This window comes from Scyliorhinus torazame, chromosome 4, assembly GCF_047496885.1.
Source record: "Scyliorhinus torazame isolate Kashiwa2021f chromosome 4, sScyTor2.1, whole genome shotgun sequence".
NCBI lineage: Eukaryota > Metazoa > Chordata > Chondrichthyes > Carcharhiniformes > Scyliorhinidae > Scyliorhinus > Scyliorhinus torazame.
Genome location: NC_092710.1, coordinates 76,006,867 through 76,026,833, shown reverse-complemented (window position 1 = coordinate 76,026,833; position 19,967 = coordinate 76,006,867). Strand labels below are relative to the sequence as shown.

At 54.3% G+C, this 19,967-nt stretch overlaps 1 protein-coding gene across 2 annotated transcripts in view; it reads right to left on the bottom strand.

Moving 5' to 3' along the window:
- Positions 1-19,967, bottom strand: part of LOC140410311 (CD276 antigen-like) — a 195,647-nt gene that overhangs the window by 47,205 nt on the left and 128,475 nt on the right. For both annotated transcript variants that reach the window (XM_072498295.1, XM_072498294.1), the window contains exon 3: positions 14,169-14,420. In XM_072498295.1, coding sequence (XP_072354396.1) covers positions 14,169-14,229 — 61 coding nt within the window. In that variant the 5' untranslated portion in view covers positions 14,230-14,420. The remainder of the gene's footprint in view (positions 1-14,168; positions 14,421-19,967) is intronic.

Genomic DNA, 19,967 nt, shown 5'->3' with positions numbered 1-19,967 from the left:
CCCACCCAGTCGAATCCCCACTCTCCCCCTCACTCCCCACACCCTTTAATATCCCACTCAGTCTAATCCCACTCTCCCCTCACTCCCCACAGCCTTTAATATCCCACCCAGTCTAACCCCACTCTCCCCCTCACTCCCCGCTCCCTTTAATATCCTACCCAGTCTAAACCCACTCTCCCCCTCACTCCCCACACCCTTTAATATCCCACCCAGTCTAATCCCACTCTCCCCCTCACTCCGCACACCCTTTAATATCCCACCCAGTCGAATCCCACTCTCCCCCTCACTACCCACACCCTTTAATATCCCATCCAGTCTAATCCAACTCTCCCCCTCACTCCCCACACCCTTTAATATCCCACCCAGTCTAACCCCACTCTCCCCTCGCTCCCCACACCCTTTAATATCCCACCCAGTCTAATCCCACACTCCCCCTCACTCCGCACACCCTTTAATATCCTACCCAGTCTAAACCCACTCTCCCCTCACTCCCCGCACCCTTTAATATCCCACCCAGTCGAATCCCACTCTCGCCCTCACTCCCCACACCCTTTAATATCCCACCCAGTCTAATCCCACTCTCCCCCTCACTCCGCACACCCTTTAATATCCTACCCAGTCTAAACCCACTCTCCCCTCACTCTCCACACCCTTTAATATCCCACCCAGTCTAATCCCACTCTCCCCCTCACTCCCCACACCCTTTAATATCCCACTCAGTCTAATCCCACTCTCCCCCTCACTCCGCACACCCTTTAATATCCCACTCACTCTAATCCCACTCTCCCCCTCACTCCCCACACCCTTTAATATCCCACTCAGTCGAATCCCACTCTCCCCCTCACTACCCACACCCTTTAATATCCCACTCAGTCGAATCCCACTCTCCCCCTCACTACCCACACCCTTTAATATCCCACCCAGTCGAATCCCCACTCTCCCCCTCACTCCCCACACCCTTTAATATCCCACTCAGTCTAATCCCACTCTCCCCCTCACTCCCCACACCCTTTAATATCCCACCCAGTCTAATCCCACTCTCCCCCTCACTCCCCACACCCTTTAATATCCCACTCAGTCTAATCCCACTCTCCCCCTCACTCCGCACACCCTTTAATATCCCACTCAGTCTAATCCCACTCTCCCCCTCACTCCCCACACCCTTTAATATCCCACTCAGTCGAATCCCACTCTCCCCCTCACTATCCACACCCTTTAATATCCCACTCAGTCGAATCCCACTCTCCCCCTCACTACCCACACCCTTTAATATCCCACCCAGTCGAATCCCCACTCCCCCCTCACTCCCCACACCTTTTAATATCCCACCCAGTCTAATCCCCACTCTCCCCCTCACTCCGCACACCCTTTAATATCCCACCCAGTCGAATCCCACTCTCCCCCTCACTCCCCACACCCTTTAATATCCCACCCAGTCGAATCCCCACTCTCCCCCTCACTCCCCACACCCTTTAATATCCCACCCAGTCGAATCCCCACTCTCCCCCTCACTCCCCACACCCTTTAATATCCCACCCAGTTGAATCCCACTCTCCCCTCACTCCCCACACCCTTTAATATCCCACCCAGTTGAATCCCACTCTCCCCTCACTCCCCACACCCTTTAATATCCCTACCAGTTGAATCCCACTCTCCCCTCACTCCCCACACCCTTTAATATCCCACCCAGTCTAATCCCACTCTCCCCTCTCACTCCGCACACCCTTTAATATCCCACCCAGTTGAATCCCACTCTCCCCCTCACTCCCCACACCCATTAATATCCCACCCAGTCTAACCCCACTCTCCCCCTCACTCCGCACACCCTTTAATATCCCACCTCGTCTAATCCCACTCTCCCCCTCACTCCCCACACCATTTAATATCCCACCCAGTCTACACCCACTCTCCCCCCTCACTCCCCACACCTTTTAATATCCCACCCAGTCTAATCCCACTCTCCCCCTCACTCCGCACACCCTTTAATATCCCACCCAGTCTAACCCCACTCTCCCCCCTCACTCCCCACACCCTTTAATATCCCACCCAGTCTAATCCCACTCTTCCCCTCACTCCGCACACATTAATATCCCACCCAGTGTAACCCACTCTCCCCCCTCACTCCCCACACCCTTTAATATCCCACACAGTCTAACCCCACTCTCCCCCGTCACTCCCCACACCCTTTAATATCCCACCCAGTCTAAACCCACTCACTCCCTCACTCCCCACAACCTTTAATATCCCACTCAGTCTAATCCCACTCTCCCCCTCACTCCGCACACCCTTTAATATCCCACCCAGTCTAAACCCACTCTCCCCCCTCACTCCGCACACCCTTTAATATCCCACCCAGTCTAAACCCACTCTTCCCTCACTCCGCACACCCTTTAATATCCCATCCAGTCTAATCCCACTCTCCCCCTCACTCCCTACACCCTTTAATATCCCACCCAGTCTAACCCCACTCTCCCCTCACTCCCCACACCCTTTAATATCCCACCCAGTCTAACCCCACTCTCCCCTCGCTCCCCACACCCTTTAATATCCCACCCAGTCTAATCCCACTCTCCCCCTCACTCCCCACAACCTTTAATATCCCACCCAGTCTAACCCCACTCTCCCCTCACTCCCCACACCCTTTAATAACCCACCCAGTCTAACCCCACTCTCACCCTCACTCCCCGCTCCCTTTAATATCCTACCCAGTCTAAACCCACTCTCCCCCTCACTCCCCACACCGTTTAATATCCCATCCAGTCTAATCCAACTCTCCCCCTCACTCCCCACACCCTTTAATATCCCACCCAGTCTAACCCCACTCTCCCCTCGCTCCCCACACCCTTTAATATCCCACCCAGTCTAATCCCACTCTCCCCCTCACTCCGCACACCCTTTAATATCCTACCCAGTCTAAACCCACTCTCCCCTCACTCCCCGCACCCTTTAATATCCCACCCAGTCGAATCCCACTCTCGCCCTCACTCCCCACACCCTTTAATATCCCACCCAGTCTAATCCCACTCTCCCCCTCACTCCGCACACCCTTTAATATCCTACCCAGTCTAAACCCACTCTCCCCTCACTCTCCACACCCTTTAATATCCCAACCAGTCTAATCCCACTCTCCCCCTCACTCCCCACACCCTTTAATATCCCACTCAGTCTAATCCCACTCTCCCCCTCACTCCGCACACCCTTTAATATCCCACTCAGTCTAATCCCACTCTCCCCCTCACTCCCCACACCCTTTAATATCCCACTCAGTCGAATCCCACTCTCCCCCTCACTCCCCACACCCTTTAATATCCCACTCAGTCGAATCCCACTCTCCCCCTCACTACCCACACCCTTTAATATCCCACCCAGTCGAATCCCCACTCTCCCCCTCACTCCCCACACCCTTTAATATCCCACTCAGTCTAATCCCACTCTCCCCCTCACTCCCCACACCCTTTAATATCCCACCCAGTCTAATCCCACTCTCCCCCTCACTCCCCACACCCTTTAATATCCCACTCAGTCTAATCCCACTCTCCCCCTCACTCCGCACACCCTTTAATATCCCACTCAGTCTAATCCCACTCTCCCCCTCACTCCCCACACCCTTTAATATCCCACTCAGTCGAATCCCACTCTCCCCCTCACTACCCACACCCTTTAATATCCCACTCAGTCGAATCCCACTCTCCCCCTCACTACCCACACCCTTTAATATCCCACCCAGTCGAATCCCCACTCTCCCCCTCACTCCCCACACCTTTTAATATCCCACCCAGTCTAATCCCCACTCTCCCCCTCACTCCGCACACCCTTTAATATCCCACCCAGTCGAATCCCACTCTCCCCCTCACTCCCCACACCCTTTAATATCCCACCCAGTCGAATCCCCACTCTCCCCCTCACTCCCCACACCCTTTAATATCCCACCCAGTCGAATCCCCACTCTCCCCCTCACTCCCCACACCCTTTAATATCCCACCCAGTTGAATCCCACTCTCCCCTCACTCCCCACACCCTTTAATATCCCACCCAGTTGAATCCCACTCTCCCCTCACTCCCCACACCCTTTAATATCCCACCCAGTTGAATCCCACTCTCCCCTCACTCCCCACACCCTTTAATATCCCACCCAGTCTAATCCCGCTCTCCCCTCTCACTCCGCACACCCTTTAATATCCCACCCAGTTGAATCCCACTCTCCCCCTCACTCCCCACACCCTTTAATATCCCACCCAGTCTAACCCCACTCTCCCCCTCACTCCGCACACCCTTTAATATCCCACCTCGTCTAATCCCACTCTCCCCCTCACTCCCCACACCATTTAATATCCCACCCAGTCTACACCCACTCTCCCCCCTCACTCCCCACACCTTTTAATATCCCACCCAGTCTAATCCCACTCTCCCCCTCACTCCGCACACCCTTTAATATCCCACCCAGTCTAACCCCACTCTCCCCCCTCACTCCCCACACCCTTTAATATCCCACCCAGTCTAATCCCACTCTTCCCCTCACTCCGCACACATTAATATCCCACCCAGTGTAACCCACTCTCCCCCCTCACTCCCCACACCCTTTAATATCCCACACAGTCTAACCCCACTCTCCCCCCTCACTCCCCACACCCTTTAATATCCCACCCAGTCTAAACCCACTCTCTCCCTCACTCCCCACAACCTTTAATATCCCACTCAGTCTAATCCCACTCTCCCCCTCACTCCGCACACCCTTTAATATCCCACCCAGTCTAAACCCACTCTCCCCCCTCACTCCGCACACCCTTTAATATCCCACCCAGTCTAAACCCACTCTTCCCTCACTCCGCACACCCTTTAATATCCCATCCAGTCTAATCCCACTCTCCCCCTCACTCCCCACACCCTTTAATATCCCACCCAGTCTAACCCCACTCTCCCCTCACTCCCCACACCCTTAAATATCTCACCCAGTCTAACCCCACTCTCCCCTCGCTCCCCACACCCTTTAATATCCCACCCAGTCTAATCCCACTCTCCCCCTCACTCCCCACAACCTTTAATATCCCACCCAGTCTAACCCCACTCTCCCCTCACTCCCCACACCCTTTAATAACCCACCCAGTCTAACCCCACTCTCACCCTCACTCCCCGCTCCCTTTAATATCCTACCCAGTCTAAACCCACTCTCCCCCTCACTCCCCACACCCTTTAATATCCCATCCAGTCTAATCCAACTCTCCCCCTCACTCCCCACACCCTTTAATATCCCACCCAGTCTAACCCCACTCTCCCCTCGCTCCCCACACCCTTTAATATCCCACCCAGTCTAATCCCACTCTCCCCCTCACTCCGCACACCCTTTAATATCCTACCCAGTCTAAACCCACTCTCCCCTCACTCCCCGCACCCTTTAATATCCCACCCAGTCGAATCCCACTCTCGCCCTCACTCCCCAAACCCTTTAATATCCCACCCAGTCTAATCCCACTCTCCCCCTCACTCCGCACACCCTTTAATATCCTACCCAGTCTAAACCCACTCTCCCCTCACTCTCCACACCCTTTAATATCCCAACCAGTCTAATCCCACTCTCCCCCTCACTCCCCACACCCTTTAATATCCCACTCAGTCTAATCCCACTCTCCCCCTCACTCCGCACACCCTTTAATATCCCACTCAGTCTAATCCCACTCTCCCCCTCACTCCCCACACCCTTTAATATCCCACTCAGTCGAATCCCACTCTCCCCCTCACTCCCCACACCCTTTAATATCCCACTCAGTCGAATCCCACTCTCCCCCTCACTACCCACACCCTTTAATATCCCACCCAGTCGAATCCCCACTCTCCCTCTCACTCCCCACACCCTTTAATATCCCACCCAGTCTAATCCCACTCTCCCCCCTCACTCCCCACACCCTTTAATATCCCACTCAGTCTAATCCCACTCTCCCCCTCACTACCCACACCCTTTAATATCCCACCCAGTCGAATCCCCACTCTCCCTCTCACTCCCCACACCCTTTAATATCCCACTCAGTCTAATCCCACTCCCCCCCTCACTCCCCACACCCTTTAATATCCCACCCAGTCTAATCCCACTCTCCCCCTCACTCCCCACACCCTTTAATATCCCACCCAGTCTAAACCCACTCTCCCCTCACTCCCCACACCCTTTAATATCCCACCCAGTCGAATCCCCACTCTCCCCCTCACTCCGCACACCCTTTAATATCCCACCCAGTCGAATCCCCACTCTCCCCCTCACTCCCCACACCCTTTAATATCCCACCCAGTTGAATCCCACTCTCCCCTCACTCCCCACACCCTTTAATATCCCACCCAGTTGAATCCCACTCTCCCCTCACTCCCCACACCCTTTAATATCCCACCCAGTTGAATCCCACTCTCCCCTCACTCCCCACACCCTTTAATATCCCACGCAGTCTAATCCCACTCTCCCCTCTCACTCCGCACACCCTTTAATATCCCACCCAGTTGAATCCCACTCTCCCCCTCACTCCCCACACCCTTTAATATCCCACCCAGTCTAACCCCACTCTCCCCCTCACTCCGCACACCCTTTAATATCCCACCTCGTCTAATCCCACTCTCCCCCTCACTCCCCACACCATTTAATATCCCACCCAGTCTACACCCACACTCCCCCCTCACTCCCCACACCTTTTAATATCCCACCCAGTCTAATCCCACTCTCCCCCTCACTCCGCACACCCTTTAATATCCCACCCAGTCTAACCCCACTCTCCCCCCTCACTCCCCACACCCTTTAATATCCCACCCAGTCTAATCCCACTCTTCCCCTCACTCCGCACACATTAATATCCCACCCAGTGTAACCCACTCTCCCCCCTCACTCCCCACACCCTTTAATATCCCACACAGTCTAACCCCACTCTCCCCCCTCACTCCCCACACCCTTTAATATCCCACCCAGTCTAAACCCACTCTCTCCCTCACTCCCCACAACCTTTAATATCCCACTCAGTCTAATCCCACTCTCCCCCTCACTCCGCACACCCTTTAATATCCCACCCAGTCTAAACCCACTCTCCCCCTCACTCCGCACACCCTTTAATATCCCACCCAGTCTAAACCCACTCTCCCCCTCACTCCGCACACCCTTTAATATCCCATCCAGTCTAATCCCACTCGCCCCCTCACACCCCACACCCTTTAATATCCCACACAGTCTGACCCCACTCTCCCCTCACTCCCCACACCCTTTAATATCCCACCCAGTCTAACCCCACTCTCCCCTCACTCCCCACACCCTTTAATATCCCACCCAGTCTAATCCCACTCTCCCCCTCACTCCCCACAACCTTTAATATCCCACCCAGTCTAAACCCACTCTCCCCTTCACTCCCCACACCCTTTAATATCCCACCTAGTCTAACCCCACACTCCCCCTCACTCCGCACACCCTTTAATATCCCACCCTGTCTAATTCCACTCTCCCCCTCACTCCCCGCTCCCTTTAATATCCCACCCTGTCTAATCCCACTCTCCCCCTCACTCCCCACACCCTTTAATATCCCTCAGTCTAATCCCCAGTCTCCCCTCACTCACCACATCCTTTAATATCCCTCAGTCTAATCCCCAGTCTCCCCTCACTCCCCACATACTTCAATATCCCACCCATTCGAATCCCTCTCTCCCCTCACTCCCCACACCCTTTAATATCCCACCCAGTCGATCCCCACTTCCCCTCACTCCCCACACCCTTTAATATCCCACCCAGTCTAATCCCCCTCTCCCCCTCACTCCCCACACCCTTTAATATTGCTCAGTCTAATCCCCCTCTCTCCCCTCACTCCCCACACCCTTTAAATATCCCACCCAGTCTAATCCCACTCTCCCCCTCACTCCCCACACCCTTTAATATCCCACCCAGTCTAATCCCACTCTCCCCTCACTCCCCACACCCTTTAATATCCCACTCAGTCTAATCCCACTCCCCCCCTCACTCCCCACACCCTTTAATATCCCACCCAGTCTAATCCCACTCTCCCCTCACTCCGCACACCCTTTAATATCCCACCCAGTCGAATCCCCACCCTCCCCCCTCACTCCGCACACCCTTTAATATCCCACTCAGTCTAATCCCCCTCTCCCCCTCACTCCCCACACCCTTTAATATCCCACCCAGTCTAATCCCCAGCCTCCCCCCTCACTCCCACACCCTTTAATATCCCACCCAGTCTAATCCCCCTCTCCCCCTCACTCCCCACACCCTTTAATATCCCACCCAGTCGAATCCCCACTCTCCCCCTCACTCCCCGCACCCTTTAATATCCCTCCATCTAATCCCCAGTCTCCCATCACTCCCCACACCCTTTAATATCGCTCAGTCTAATCCCCCTCTCCCCCCTCACTCCCCACACCCTTTAATATCCCACCCAGTCTAATACCCCTCTCCCCCTCACTCCGCACACCCTTTAATATCCCTCTGTCTAATCCCATTCTCCCCCCTCACTCACCACACCCTTTAATATCCCTCAGTCTAATCCCCAGTCTCCCCTCACTCCCCACATACTTCAATATCCCACCCATTCGAATCCCACTCTCCCCTCACTCCGTACACCCTTTAATATCCCACCCAGTCTAATCCCACTCTCCCCCTCACTCCCCACACCCTTTAATATCCCACCCAGTCTAATCCCACTTTCCCTCACTCTCCACACCCTTTAATATCCCACCCAGTCTAATCCCACACTCCCCCTCGCTCCCCACACCCTTTAATATCCCACCCAGTCTAATCCCTCTCTCCCCTCACTCCCCACACCCTTTAATATCCCACCCAGTCTAATCCCACTCTCCCCTCACTCTCCACACCCTTTAATATCCCACCCAGTCTAATCCCACTCTCCCCCTCGCTCCCCACACCCTTTAATATCCCACCCAGTCTAATCCCCACTCTCCCCTCACTCCCCACACCCTTTAATATCCCACCCAGTCTAATCCTACTCTCCCCCTCACTCCCCACACCCTTTAACATCCCTCAGTCTAATCTCCAGTCTCCCCCCACTCCCCACACCCTTTAATATCCCACCCAGTCTAATCCCCCTCTCCCCCTCACTCCCCACACCCTTTAATATTGCTCAGTCTAATCCCCCTCTCTCCCCTCACTCCCCACACCCTTTAATATCCCACCCAGTCTAATCCCACTCTCCCCTCACTCCCCACACCCTTTAATATCCCACCCAGTCGAATCCCCACTCTCCCCCTCACTCCGCACACCCTTTAATATCCCACCCAGTCGAATCCCCACCCTCCCCCCTCACTCCGCACACCCTTTAATATCCCACTCAGTCTAATCCCCCTCTCCCCCTCACTCCCCACACCCTATAATATCCCACCCAGTCTAATCCCACTCTCCCCCTCACTCCCCGCACCCTTTAATATCCCACCCAGTCTAATCCCCCTCTCCCCCTCGCTCCCCACACCCTTTAATATCCCACCCAGTCGAATCCCCACTCTCCCCCTCACTCCCCGCACCCTTTAATATCCCTCCATCTAATCCCCAGTCTCCCATCACTCCCCACACCCTTTAATATCGCTCAGTCTAATCCCCCTCTCCCCCCTCACTCCCCACACCCTTTAATATCCCACCCAGTCTAATCCCCCTCTCCCCCTCACTCCGCACCCCCTTTAATATCCCTCAGTCCAATCCCATTCTCCCCCCTCACTCACCACACCCTTTAATATCCCTCCATCTAATCCCCAGTCTCCCCTCACTCCCCACACCCTTTAATATCGCTCAGTCTAATCCCCCTCTCCCCCCTCACTCCCCACACCCTTTAATATCCCACCCAGTCTAATCCCCCTCTCCCCCTCACTCCGCACACCCTTTAATATCCCTCTGTCTAATCCCATTCTCCCCCCTCACTCCCCACACCCTTTAATATCCCACCCAGTCTAATACCCCTCTCCCCCTCACTCCCCACATACTTTAATAACCCACCCAGTCAAATCCCACTCTCCCCCTCACTCCCCACACCCTTTAATATCCCACCCAGTCAAATCCCACTCTCCCCCTCACTCCCCACACCCTTTAATATCCCACCCAGTCGAATCCCACTCTCCCCCTCACTCCCCACACCCTTTAAAATCCCTCAGTCTAATCCCCAGTCTCCCCTCACTCCCCGCATACTTCAATATCCCACCCATTCGAATCCCACTCTCCTCTCACTCCGTACACCCTTTAATATCCCACCCAGTCTAATCCCACTCTCCCCCTCACTCCCCACACCCTTTAATATCCCACCCAGTCTAATCCCACTCTCCCCTCACTCTCCACACCCTTTAATATCCCACCCAGTCTAATCCCACACTCCCCCTCGCTACCCACACCCTTTAATATCCCACCGAGTCTAATCCCACTCTCCCCTCACTCCCCACACCCTTTAATATCCCACCCAGTCTAATCCCACTCTCCCCTCACTCTCCACGCCCTTTAATATCCCACCCAGTCTAATCCCACTCTCCCCCTCGCTCCCCACACCCTTTAATATCCCACCCAGTCTAATCCCCACTCTCCCCTCACTCCCCACACCCTTTAATATCCCACCCAGTCTAATCCTACTCTCCCCCTCACTCCCCACACCCTTTAACATCCCTCAGTCTAATATCCAGTCTCCCCCCACTCCCCACACCCTTTAATATCCCTCAGTCTAATCCCCAGTCTCCCATCACTCCCCACACCCTTTAATATCCCACCCAGTCTAATCCCATTCTCCCCTCACTCCCCACACCCTTTAATATCCCACCCAGTCTAATCCCATTCTCCCCCTCACTCCCGACATCCTTTACTATCGCACCCACTCAAATCCCCCTCTCCCCTCACCTTTTAATATCCCACCCAGTCTAAACCCACTCTCCCCCTCACTCCCCACACCCTTTAATATCCCACCCAGTCTAAACCCACTCTCCCCCTTACTCCCCACACCCTTTAATATCCCACCCAGTCTAATCCCACTCCACCCTCACTCTCCACACCCTTTAATATCCCACCCAGTCTAATCCCACTCTCCCCCTCACTCCCCACACCCTTTAATATCCCACCCAGTCTAATCCCACTCACCCCCTCGCTCCCCACTCCCTTTAATATCCCACCCAGTCTAACCCCACTCCCCCCTCACTCCCCACACCCTTTAATATCTCGCCCAATCTAATCCCACTCACCCCCTCACTCCCCACACCCTTTAATATCCCACCCAGTCTAATCCCATTCTCCCCTTCACTCCCGACATCCTTTACTATCCCACCCAGCCTAATCCCGCTCTCCCCTTACCTTTTAATATCCCTCCCAGTCAAATCCAACTCTCCCCGCACCCTTAATATCTTAGTAAGAAGTCTTACAACACCAGGTTAAAGTCCAACAGGTTTGTTTCGATGTCACTAGCTTTCGGAGCGCTGCTCCTTCCTCAGGTGAATGAAGAAGTAGGTTCCAGAAACATATATATGGACAAATTCAAAGGTGCCAAACAATGCTAGGAATGCGAGCATTAGCAGGTAATTAAGTCTTTACAGATCCAGAGATAGGGGTAACCCCAGGTTATAGAGGTGTGAATTGTCTCAAACCAGGACAGTGGTTGTCATGATATTCAAACACACACATCCTGATAGACAGACCAACAGTCCAATTAGCACACACAACACAACAGCCAATCACAGACAAGGACAGAGACAGTATAAGGCAAGGAACACGACACCTGGAGGCCAGTCCATCTGGAGACCAGGACAAGGGCAGGACCTGATTAACAACACACTCAGGGGGTCACCACGTGCAGAGTATCCAGACAGAACTGTAAATAGCATGTTAGAATAAAACAGCGTTGTACCAAATACAACCGTGTTGGCTCATCTGTACATCAGAGCGCCCAACACCACAGTGGTGGTATCCATGTCGATGATCTGGCACGTCTTGCAGAGATTGCCATGGCAGGGTTGTGTGGTGTCGTGGTCACTGTTCTGAAGGCAAACAATGGTTTGTTTGAGGTTGCGCGGTTGTTTGAAGGCAAGTAGTGGGGGTGTGGGGATGACCTTGGCAAAATATTCGTCTTCATCGATAACATGTTGAAGGCTGCGAAGAAATGTCGTAGTTTCTCCGCTCCGGGGAAGTACTGGACGACGAAGGGTACTCCGTCGGTTGTGTCCCATATTTGTCTTCTGAGGAGGTCGGTGCGGTTTTTTGCTGTGACGCGTTGGAACTGTCGATCGATGAGTCGAGTGCCATATCCCGTGCGTACAATGGCAGCTTTCACCGTCTGTAGATGTCTGTTACGCTCCTCCTCGTCTGAGCAGATCCTGTGTGTACGGAGGGCTTGCCCATAGGGGATGGCTTCCTTAATGTGTTTAGGGTGGAAGCTGGAGAAGTGGAGCATCATGAGGTTATCCGTAGGTTTGCGGTAAAGCGAAGTGCTGAGGTGACCGTCCTTGATGGAGACGAGTGTGTCCAAGAATGCAACTGATTCTGGAGAGTAGTCCATGGTGAGTCTGATGGTGGGATGGAACTTATTGGTGTCATTGGGTAGTCGTTTCAGTGATTCTTCACCGTGAGTCCAAAGGAAAAAAATGTCATCGATGTATCTGGTGTATAACGTCGGTTGAAGGTCCTGTACGGTGAGGAGGTCTTGTTCAAACTTGTGCATGAAGATGCTGGCGTATTGAGGTGCGAATTTGGTCCCCATGGCTGTTCCGTGCGTCTGGATGAAGAACTTGTTGTCGAAGGTGAAGACGTTGTGATCCAGGATGAAGCGGGTGAGTTGTAGAATTGCGTCTGGAGATTGGCAGTTGTCGGTGTTGAGCAGATTACGCCCAGCTTCTGTCACGACACGACGGACTTCTTACAGAAACTCAGCACCCATGGACCAGTTGAACCAGGAACATTCCTCGTCACAATGGACGTCTCGGCACTCTACACCAGCATCCCCCATGACGACGGCATTGCTGCAACAGCCTCAGTACTCAACACCGACAACTGCCAATCTCCAGACGCAATTCTGCAACAAACACGGGACAAAACCGACAGAGTACCTTTCGTCGTCCAGTATTTCCCTGGAGCGGAGAAACTACGATATCTTCTTCGCCGTCTTCAACATGTCATCGATGAAGATGAACATCTTGCCAAGGCCATCCCCACACCCCCACTACTTGCCTTCAAACAACCGCGCAACCTCAAACAGACCATTGTTTGCAGCAAATTACCCAGCCTTCAGAACAGTGACCACGACACCACACAACCCTGCCATGGCAATCTCTGCAAGACGTGCCAGATCAACGACATGGGTACCACCATTACACGTGAGAACACCACCTGCGGTACATACTTGTGCGACTTGGCCAACGTTGTCTACCTCATACGCTGCAGGAAAGGATGTCCCGAAGCGTGGTACATTGGCGAGACCATGCAGACCCTGCGACAACGAATGAACGGACATCGCGGGACAATCGCCAGGCAAGAATGTTCCCTTCCAGTCGGGGAACAGTTCAGCAGTCAAGGGCATCCAACTTCTGATCTCCGGGTAAACGTTCTCCAAGGCGGCCTTCAGGACCCGCGACAACGCAGAATCGTCGAGCAGAAACTGATAGCCAAGTTCCGCACACATGAGTGCGGCCTCAACCGGGACCTGGGATTCATGTCACATTACATTCATCCCCCACCATCTAGCCTGCGAAATCCTACCAACTGTCCTGGCTTGAGACAATTCACACCTCTTTAACCTGGCCTTACCCCTCTCTCCTGTCGCACTGTCTGGACCTGTGAAGACTTAATTACCTGCAAATGCTCGCATTCAAAGCATTGTCTTGCATCATTGACTTTGTCTATATATATGTTTCTGGAACCTACCTCTTCATTCACCTGAGGAAGGAGCAGTGCTCCGAAAGCTAGTGATTTGAAACAAACCTGTTGGACTTTAACCTGGTGTTGTAAGACTTCTTACTGTGCTCACCCCAGTCCAACGCCGGCATCTCCGCATCATTTAAAATCCCACCCGGTCAAATCCCACTCTCCTCGCACCCCTTAATATCCCGCTCAGTCAAATGCCACTCTCCCCTCACTCTTTAATATCCCACACAGTCGAATCCAACTTTTCCCCTCACTCCCACTCAGTCTAATTGCACTCAACTCCATCCCTCACAGGCAGTTGGTGACTTACCAGAACACAACAGGGACAAAAGTGTGAGTAGATTCTGCCGACACTGGAAGGGAATGGTCATATTTGGCTGTTTACGTGCTGAACCTCCTTGTCTCTCTCCCCCTCTCACCCAGAACGGGCCTGGTAAGTCCCCTTTCCAAACACTCTCTCTCGCTCGCTCTCTCCGTCACCAGTTGTTACTCGTTCATTCTCTCTCACTATGTGAGAGAGCTGGGGTTCATGATCCCCATCCCTCAGTCCATCTCGAGCTACCTACAGAGAAGCCAGAATCAACTGTTACACAGCGCATTAGCCCCGAGGGAACGCTGCACAGTCAGAGGTTCATTACTGAGGGAGTGCTGCACTATCAGACGGTCAGTACTGAGGGAGTGCGGCACTGTCAGTGTCAGTATTGAGGGAGTGCTGCACTGTCAGAGGGTCAGTACTGAGGGAGTGCTGCACTGTCAGAGGGTCAGTACTGAGGGAGTGCTGCACTGTCAGAGGGTCAGTACTGAGGGAGTGCTGCACTGTCAGAGGGTCAGTACTGAGGGAGTGCTGCACTGTCAGAGGGTCAGTACTGAGGGAGCGCTGCACTGTCCGATGGTCTGTACTGAGGGAGTGCTGCACTGTCAGAGGGTCAGTACTGAGTGAGTGCTGCACTGTCAGAGGGTCTGTACTGAGGGAGTGCTGCACTGTCAGAGGGTCAGTACTGAGTGAGTGCTGCACTGTCAGAGGGTCAGTACTGAGGGAGTGCTGCACTGTCAGAGAGTCAGTACTGAGGGAGCGCTGCACTGTCAGAGGGTCAGTACTGAGGGAGTGCTGCACTGTCAGAGAGTCAGTACTGAGGGAGTGCTGCACTGTCAGAGGGTCAGTACTGAGGGAGTGCGGCACTGTCAGTGTCAGTATTGAGGGAGTGCTGCACTGTCAGAGGGTCAGTACTGAGGGAGTGCTGCACTGTCAGAGGGTCAGTACTGAGGGAGTGCTGCACTGTCAGAGGGTCAGTACTGAGGGAGTGCTGCACTGTCAGAGGGTCAGTACTGAGTGAGTGCTGCACTGTCAGAGGGTCAGTACTGAGGGAGTGCTGCACTGTCAGAGAGTCAGTACTGAGGGAGCGCTGCACTGTCAGAGGGTCAGTACTGAGGGAGTGCTGCAGTGTCAGAGGGTCAGTACTGAGGGAGTGCTGCACTGTCAGATGGTCTGTACTGAGGGAGTACTGCACTGTCAGAGGGTCAGTACTGAGGGAGTGCTGCACTGTCAGGGTGTCAGTACTGAGGGAACGCTGCACTGTCAGAGGGTCAGTACTGAGTGAGTGCTGCACTGTCAGAGGGTCAGTACTGAGGGAGTGCTGCACTGTCAGAGAGTCAGTACTGAGGGAGCGCTGCACTGTCAGAGGGTCAGTACTGAGGGAGTGCTGCAGTGTCAGAGGGTCAGTACTGAGGGAGTGCTGCACTGTCAGATGGTCTGTACTGAGGGAGTGCTGCACTGTCAGAGGCTCAGTACTGAGGGAGAGCTGCACTGTCATAGGGTCATTACTGAGGGAGTGCTGCACTGTCAGACGGTCAGTACTGAGGGAGCGGTGCACTGTCAGAGGGTCAGTACAGAGGGAGCGCTGCAGTGTCAAAGGGTCAGTACTGAGGGAGTGCTGCACTGTCAGAGGGTCAGTACTGAGGGAGTGCTGCACTGTCAGAGGGTCAGTACTGAGGGAGTGCTGCACTGTCAGAGGTTCATTACTGAGGGAGTGCTGTACTGTCAGAGGGTCAGTACTGAGGGAGAGCTGCACTGTCAGAGGTTCATTACTGAGGGAGTGCTGCACTGTCAGAGGGTCAGTACTGAGGGAGTGCTGCACTGTCAGAGGGTCAGTACTGAGGGAGCGCTGCACTGTCAGAGGGTCAGTACTGAGGGAGACCTGCACTGTCAGAGGTTCATTACTGAGGGAGTGCTGCACTGTCAGAGGGTCAGTACTGAGGGAGTGCTGCACTGTCAGATGGTCTGTACTGAGGGAGTACTGCACTGTCAGAGGGTCAGTACTGAGGGAGAGCTGCACTGTCAGAGCGTCACTACTGAGGGAGTGCTGCACTGTCAGAGGGTCAGTACTGAGGGAGTGCTGCACTGTCAGAGGGTCAGTACTGAGGGAGTGCTGCACTGTCAGAGGGTCAGTACTGAGGGAGTGCTGCACTGTCAGGGTGTCAGTATTGAGGGAGAGCTGCACTGTCAGAGGGTCAGTACTGAGTGAGTGCTGCACTGTCAGAGGGTCAGTACTGAGGGAGTGCTGCCCGGTCAGAGGGTCAGTACTGAGGGAGTGCAGCACTGTCAGAGTTTCAGTACTGAGGGAGTGCGGCACTGTCAGAGGGTCAGCACTGAGGGAGTGCTACACTGTCAGATGGTCTGTACTGTGGGAGTACTGCACTGTCAGAGGGTCAGTACTGAGGGAGTGCTGCACTGTCAGAGGGTCAGTACTGAGGGAGTGCTGCACTGTCAGAGGGTCAGTGCTGAGGGAGCACTGCACTGTCAGAGGGTCAGAACTGAGGGAGAGCTGCACTGTCAGAGGTTCATTACTGAGGGAGTGCTGCACTGTCAGAGGGTCAGTACTGAGGGAGTGCTGCACTGTCAGATGGTCTCTACTGAGGGAGTACTGCACTGTCAGAGGGTCAGTACTGAGGGAGAGCTGCACTGTCAGAGCGTCACTACTGAGGGAGTGCTGCACTGTCAGAGGGTCAGTACTGAGGGAGTGCTGCACTGTCAGAGGGTCAGTACTGAGGGAGTACTGCACTGTGAGAGGGTCAGTGCTGAGTGAGTGCGGCACTGTCAGAAGGTCAGTACTGAGGGAGTGCTACACTGTCAGATGGTCAGTACTGAGGGAGTGCTGCACTGTCAGAGGGTCAGTACTGAGGGAGTGCTGCACTGTCAGAGGGGCAGTACTGAGGGAGTACTGCACTGTCAGAGGGTCAGTACTGAGGGAGTGCTGCACTGTCAGAGGGTCAGTACTGAGGGAGTGCTACACTGTCAGATGGTCTGTACTGAGGGAGTACTGCACTGTCAGAGGGTCAGAACTGAGGGAGCACTGCACTGTCAGGGGGTCAGTACTGAGGGAGTGCTGCACTGTCAGAGGGTCCGTACTGAGGGAGTGCTGCACTGTCACAGGGTCAGTACTGAGGGAGTGCTGCACTGTCAGAGGGTCAGTACTGAGGGAGTGCTGCACTGTCAGGGGGTCAGTACTGAGGGAGCTCTGCACTGTCAGAGGGTCAGTACTGAGGGAGTGCTGCACTGTCAGAGGGTCAGTACTGAGGGAGTGCTACACTGTCAGATGGTCTGTACTGAGGGAGTACTGCACTGTCAGAGGGTCAGTACTGAGGGAGCGCTGCACTGTCAGGGGGTCAGTACTGAGGGAGTACTGCACTGTCAGAGGGTCAGTACTGAGGGAGTGCTGCACTGTCAGAGGGTCCGTACTGAGGGAGTGCTGCACTGTCAGAGCGTCACTACTGAGGGAGTGCTGCACTGTCAGGGGGTCAGTACTGAGGGAGCTCTGCACTGTCAGAGGGTCAGTACTGAGGGAGCGGTGCACTGTCAGAGTGTCAGTACAGAGGGAGCGCTGCAGTGTCAAAGGGTCAGTACTGAGGGAGTGCTGCACTGTCAGAGGGTCAGTACTGAGGGAGTGCTGCACTGTCAGAGGGTCAGTACTGAGGGAGCGCTGCACTGTCAGAGGGTCAGTACTGAGGGAGACCTGCACTGTCAGAGGTTCATTACTGAGGGAGTGCTGCACTGTCAGAGGGTCAGTACTGAGGGAGTGCTGCACTGTCAGATGGTCTGTACTGAGGGAGTACTGCACTGTCAGAGGGTCAGTACTGAGGGAGAGCTGCACTGTCAGAGCGTCACTACTGAGGGAGTGCTGCACTGTCAGTGGGTCAGTACTGAGGGAGTGCTGCACTGTCAGAGGGTCAGTACTGAGGGAGTGCTGCACTGTCAGAGGGTCAGTACTGAGGGAGTGCTGCACTGTCAGGGTGTCAGTATTGAGGGAGAGCTGCACTGTCATAGGGTCATTACTGAGGGAGTGCTGCCCGGTCAGAGGGTCAGTACTGAGGGAGTGCAGCACTGTCAGAGGGTCAGTACTGAGGGAGTGCGGCACTGTCAGAGGGTCAGCACTGAGGGAGTGCTACACTGTCAGATGGTCTGTACTGTGGGAGTACTGCACTGTCAGAGGGTCAGTACTGAGGGAGTGCTGCACTGTCAGAGGGTCAGTACTGAGGGAGTACTGCACTGTCAGAGGGTCAGTGCTGAGGGAGCGCTGCACTATCAGAGGGTCAGAACTGAGGGAGAGCTGCACTGTCAGAGGTTCATTACTGAGGGAGTGCTGCACTGTCAGAGGGTCAGTACTGAGAGAGTGCTGCACTGTCAGATGGTCTGTACTGAGGGAGTACTGCACTGTCAGAGGGTCAGTACTGAGGGAGAGCTGCACTGTCAGAGCGTCACTACTGAGGGAGTGCTGCACTGTCAGAGGGTCAGTACTGAGGGAGTACTGCACTGTGAGAGGGTCAGTGCTGAGGGAGTGCTGCACTGTCAGGGTGTCACTATTGAGGGAGAGCTGCACTGTCATAGGGTCATTACTGAGGGAGTGCTGCCCTGTCAGAGGGTCAGGACTGAGGGAGTGGTGCACTGTCAGATGGTCAGTACAGAGGGAGCGCTGCAGTGTCAAAGGGTCATTACTGAGGGAGCGCTGCACTGTCAGAGGGTCAGTACTGAGTGAGTGCGGCACTGTCAGAAGGTCAGTACTGAGGGAGTGCTACACTGTCAGATGGTCAGTACTGAGGGAGTGCTGCACTGTCAGAGGGTCAGTACTGAGGGAGTGCTGCACTGTCAGAGGGGCAGTACTGAGGGAGTACTGCACTGTCAGAGGGTCATTACTGAGGGAGTGCTGCACTGTCAGAGGGTCAGTACTGAGGGAGTGCTACACTGTCAGATGGTCTGTACTGAGGGAGTACTGCACTGTCAGAGGGTCAGTACTGAGGGAGCGCTGCACTGTCAGGGGGTCAGTACTGAGGGAGTGCTGCACTGTCAGAGGGTCCGTACTGAGGGAGTGCTGCACTGTCAGAGGGTCAGTACTGAGGGAGTGCTGCACTGTCAGGGGGTCAGTACTGAGGGAGCTCTGCACTGTCAGAGGGTCAGTACTGAGGGAGTGCTGCACTGTCAGAGGGTCAGTACTGAGGGAGTGCTACACTGTCAGATGGTCTGTACTGAGGGAGTACTGCACTGTCAGAGGGTCAGTACTGAGGGAGCGCTGCACTGTCAGGGGGTCAGTACTGAGGAAGTGCTGCACTGTCAGAGGGTCCGTACTGAGGGAGTGCTGCACTGTCAGAGCGTCACTACTGAGGGAGTGCTGCACTGTCAGGGGGTCAGTACTGAGGGAGCTCTGCACTGTCAGAGGGTCAGTACTGAGGGAGAGCTGCACTGTCAGAGGGTCAGTACTGAGGGAATGCTGCACTGTCAGAGGGTCAGTACTGAGCGAGTGCTGCACTGTCAGAGGGTCAGTACTGAGAGAGTGCTGCACTGTCACAGGGTCAGTACTGAGGGAGTGCTGCACTGTCAGAGGGTCAGTACAGAGGGAACGCTCCAGTGTCAAAGGATCAGTACTGAGGGAGTACTGCACTGTCAGAGGGTCAGTACTGAGGGAGTGCTGCACTGTCAGAGGGTCAGTACTGAGGGAGTGCTGCACTGTCAGAGGGTCAGTACTGAGGGAGTGCTGCACTGTCAGAGGTTCATTACTGAGGGAGTGCTGTACTGTCAGAGGGTCAGTACTGAGGGAGAGCTGCACTGTCAGAGGTTCAT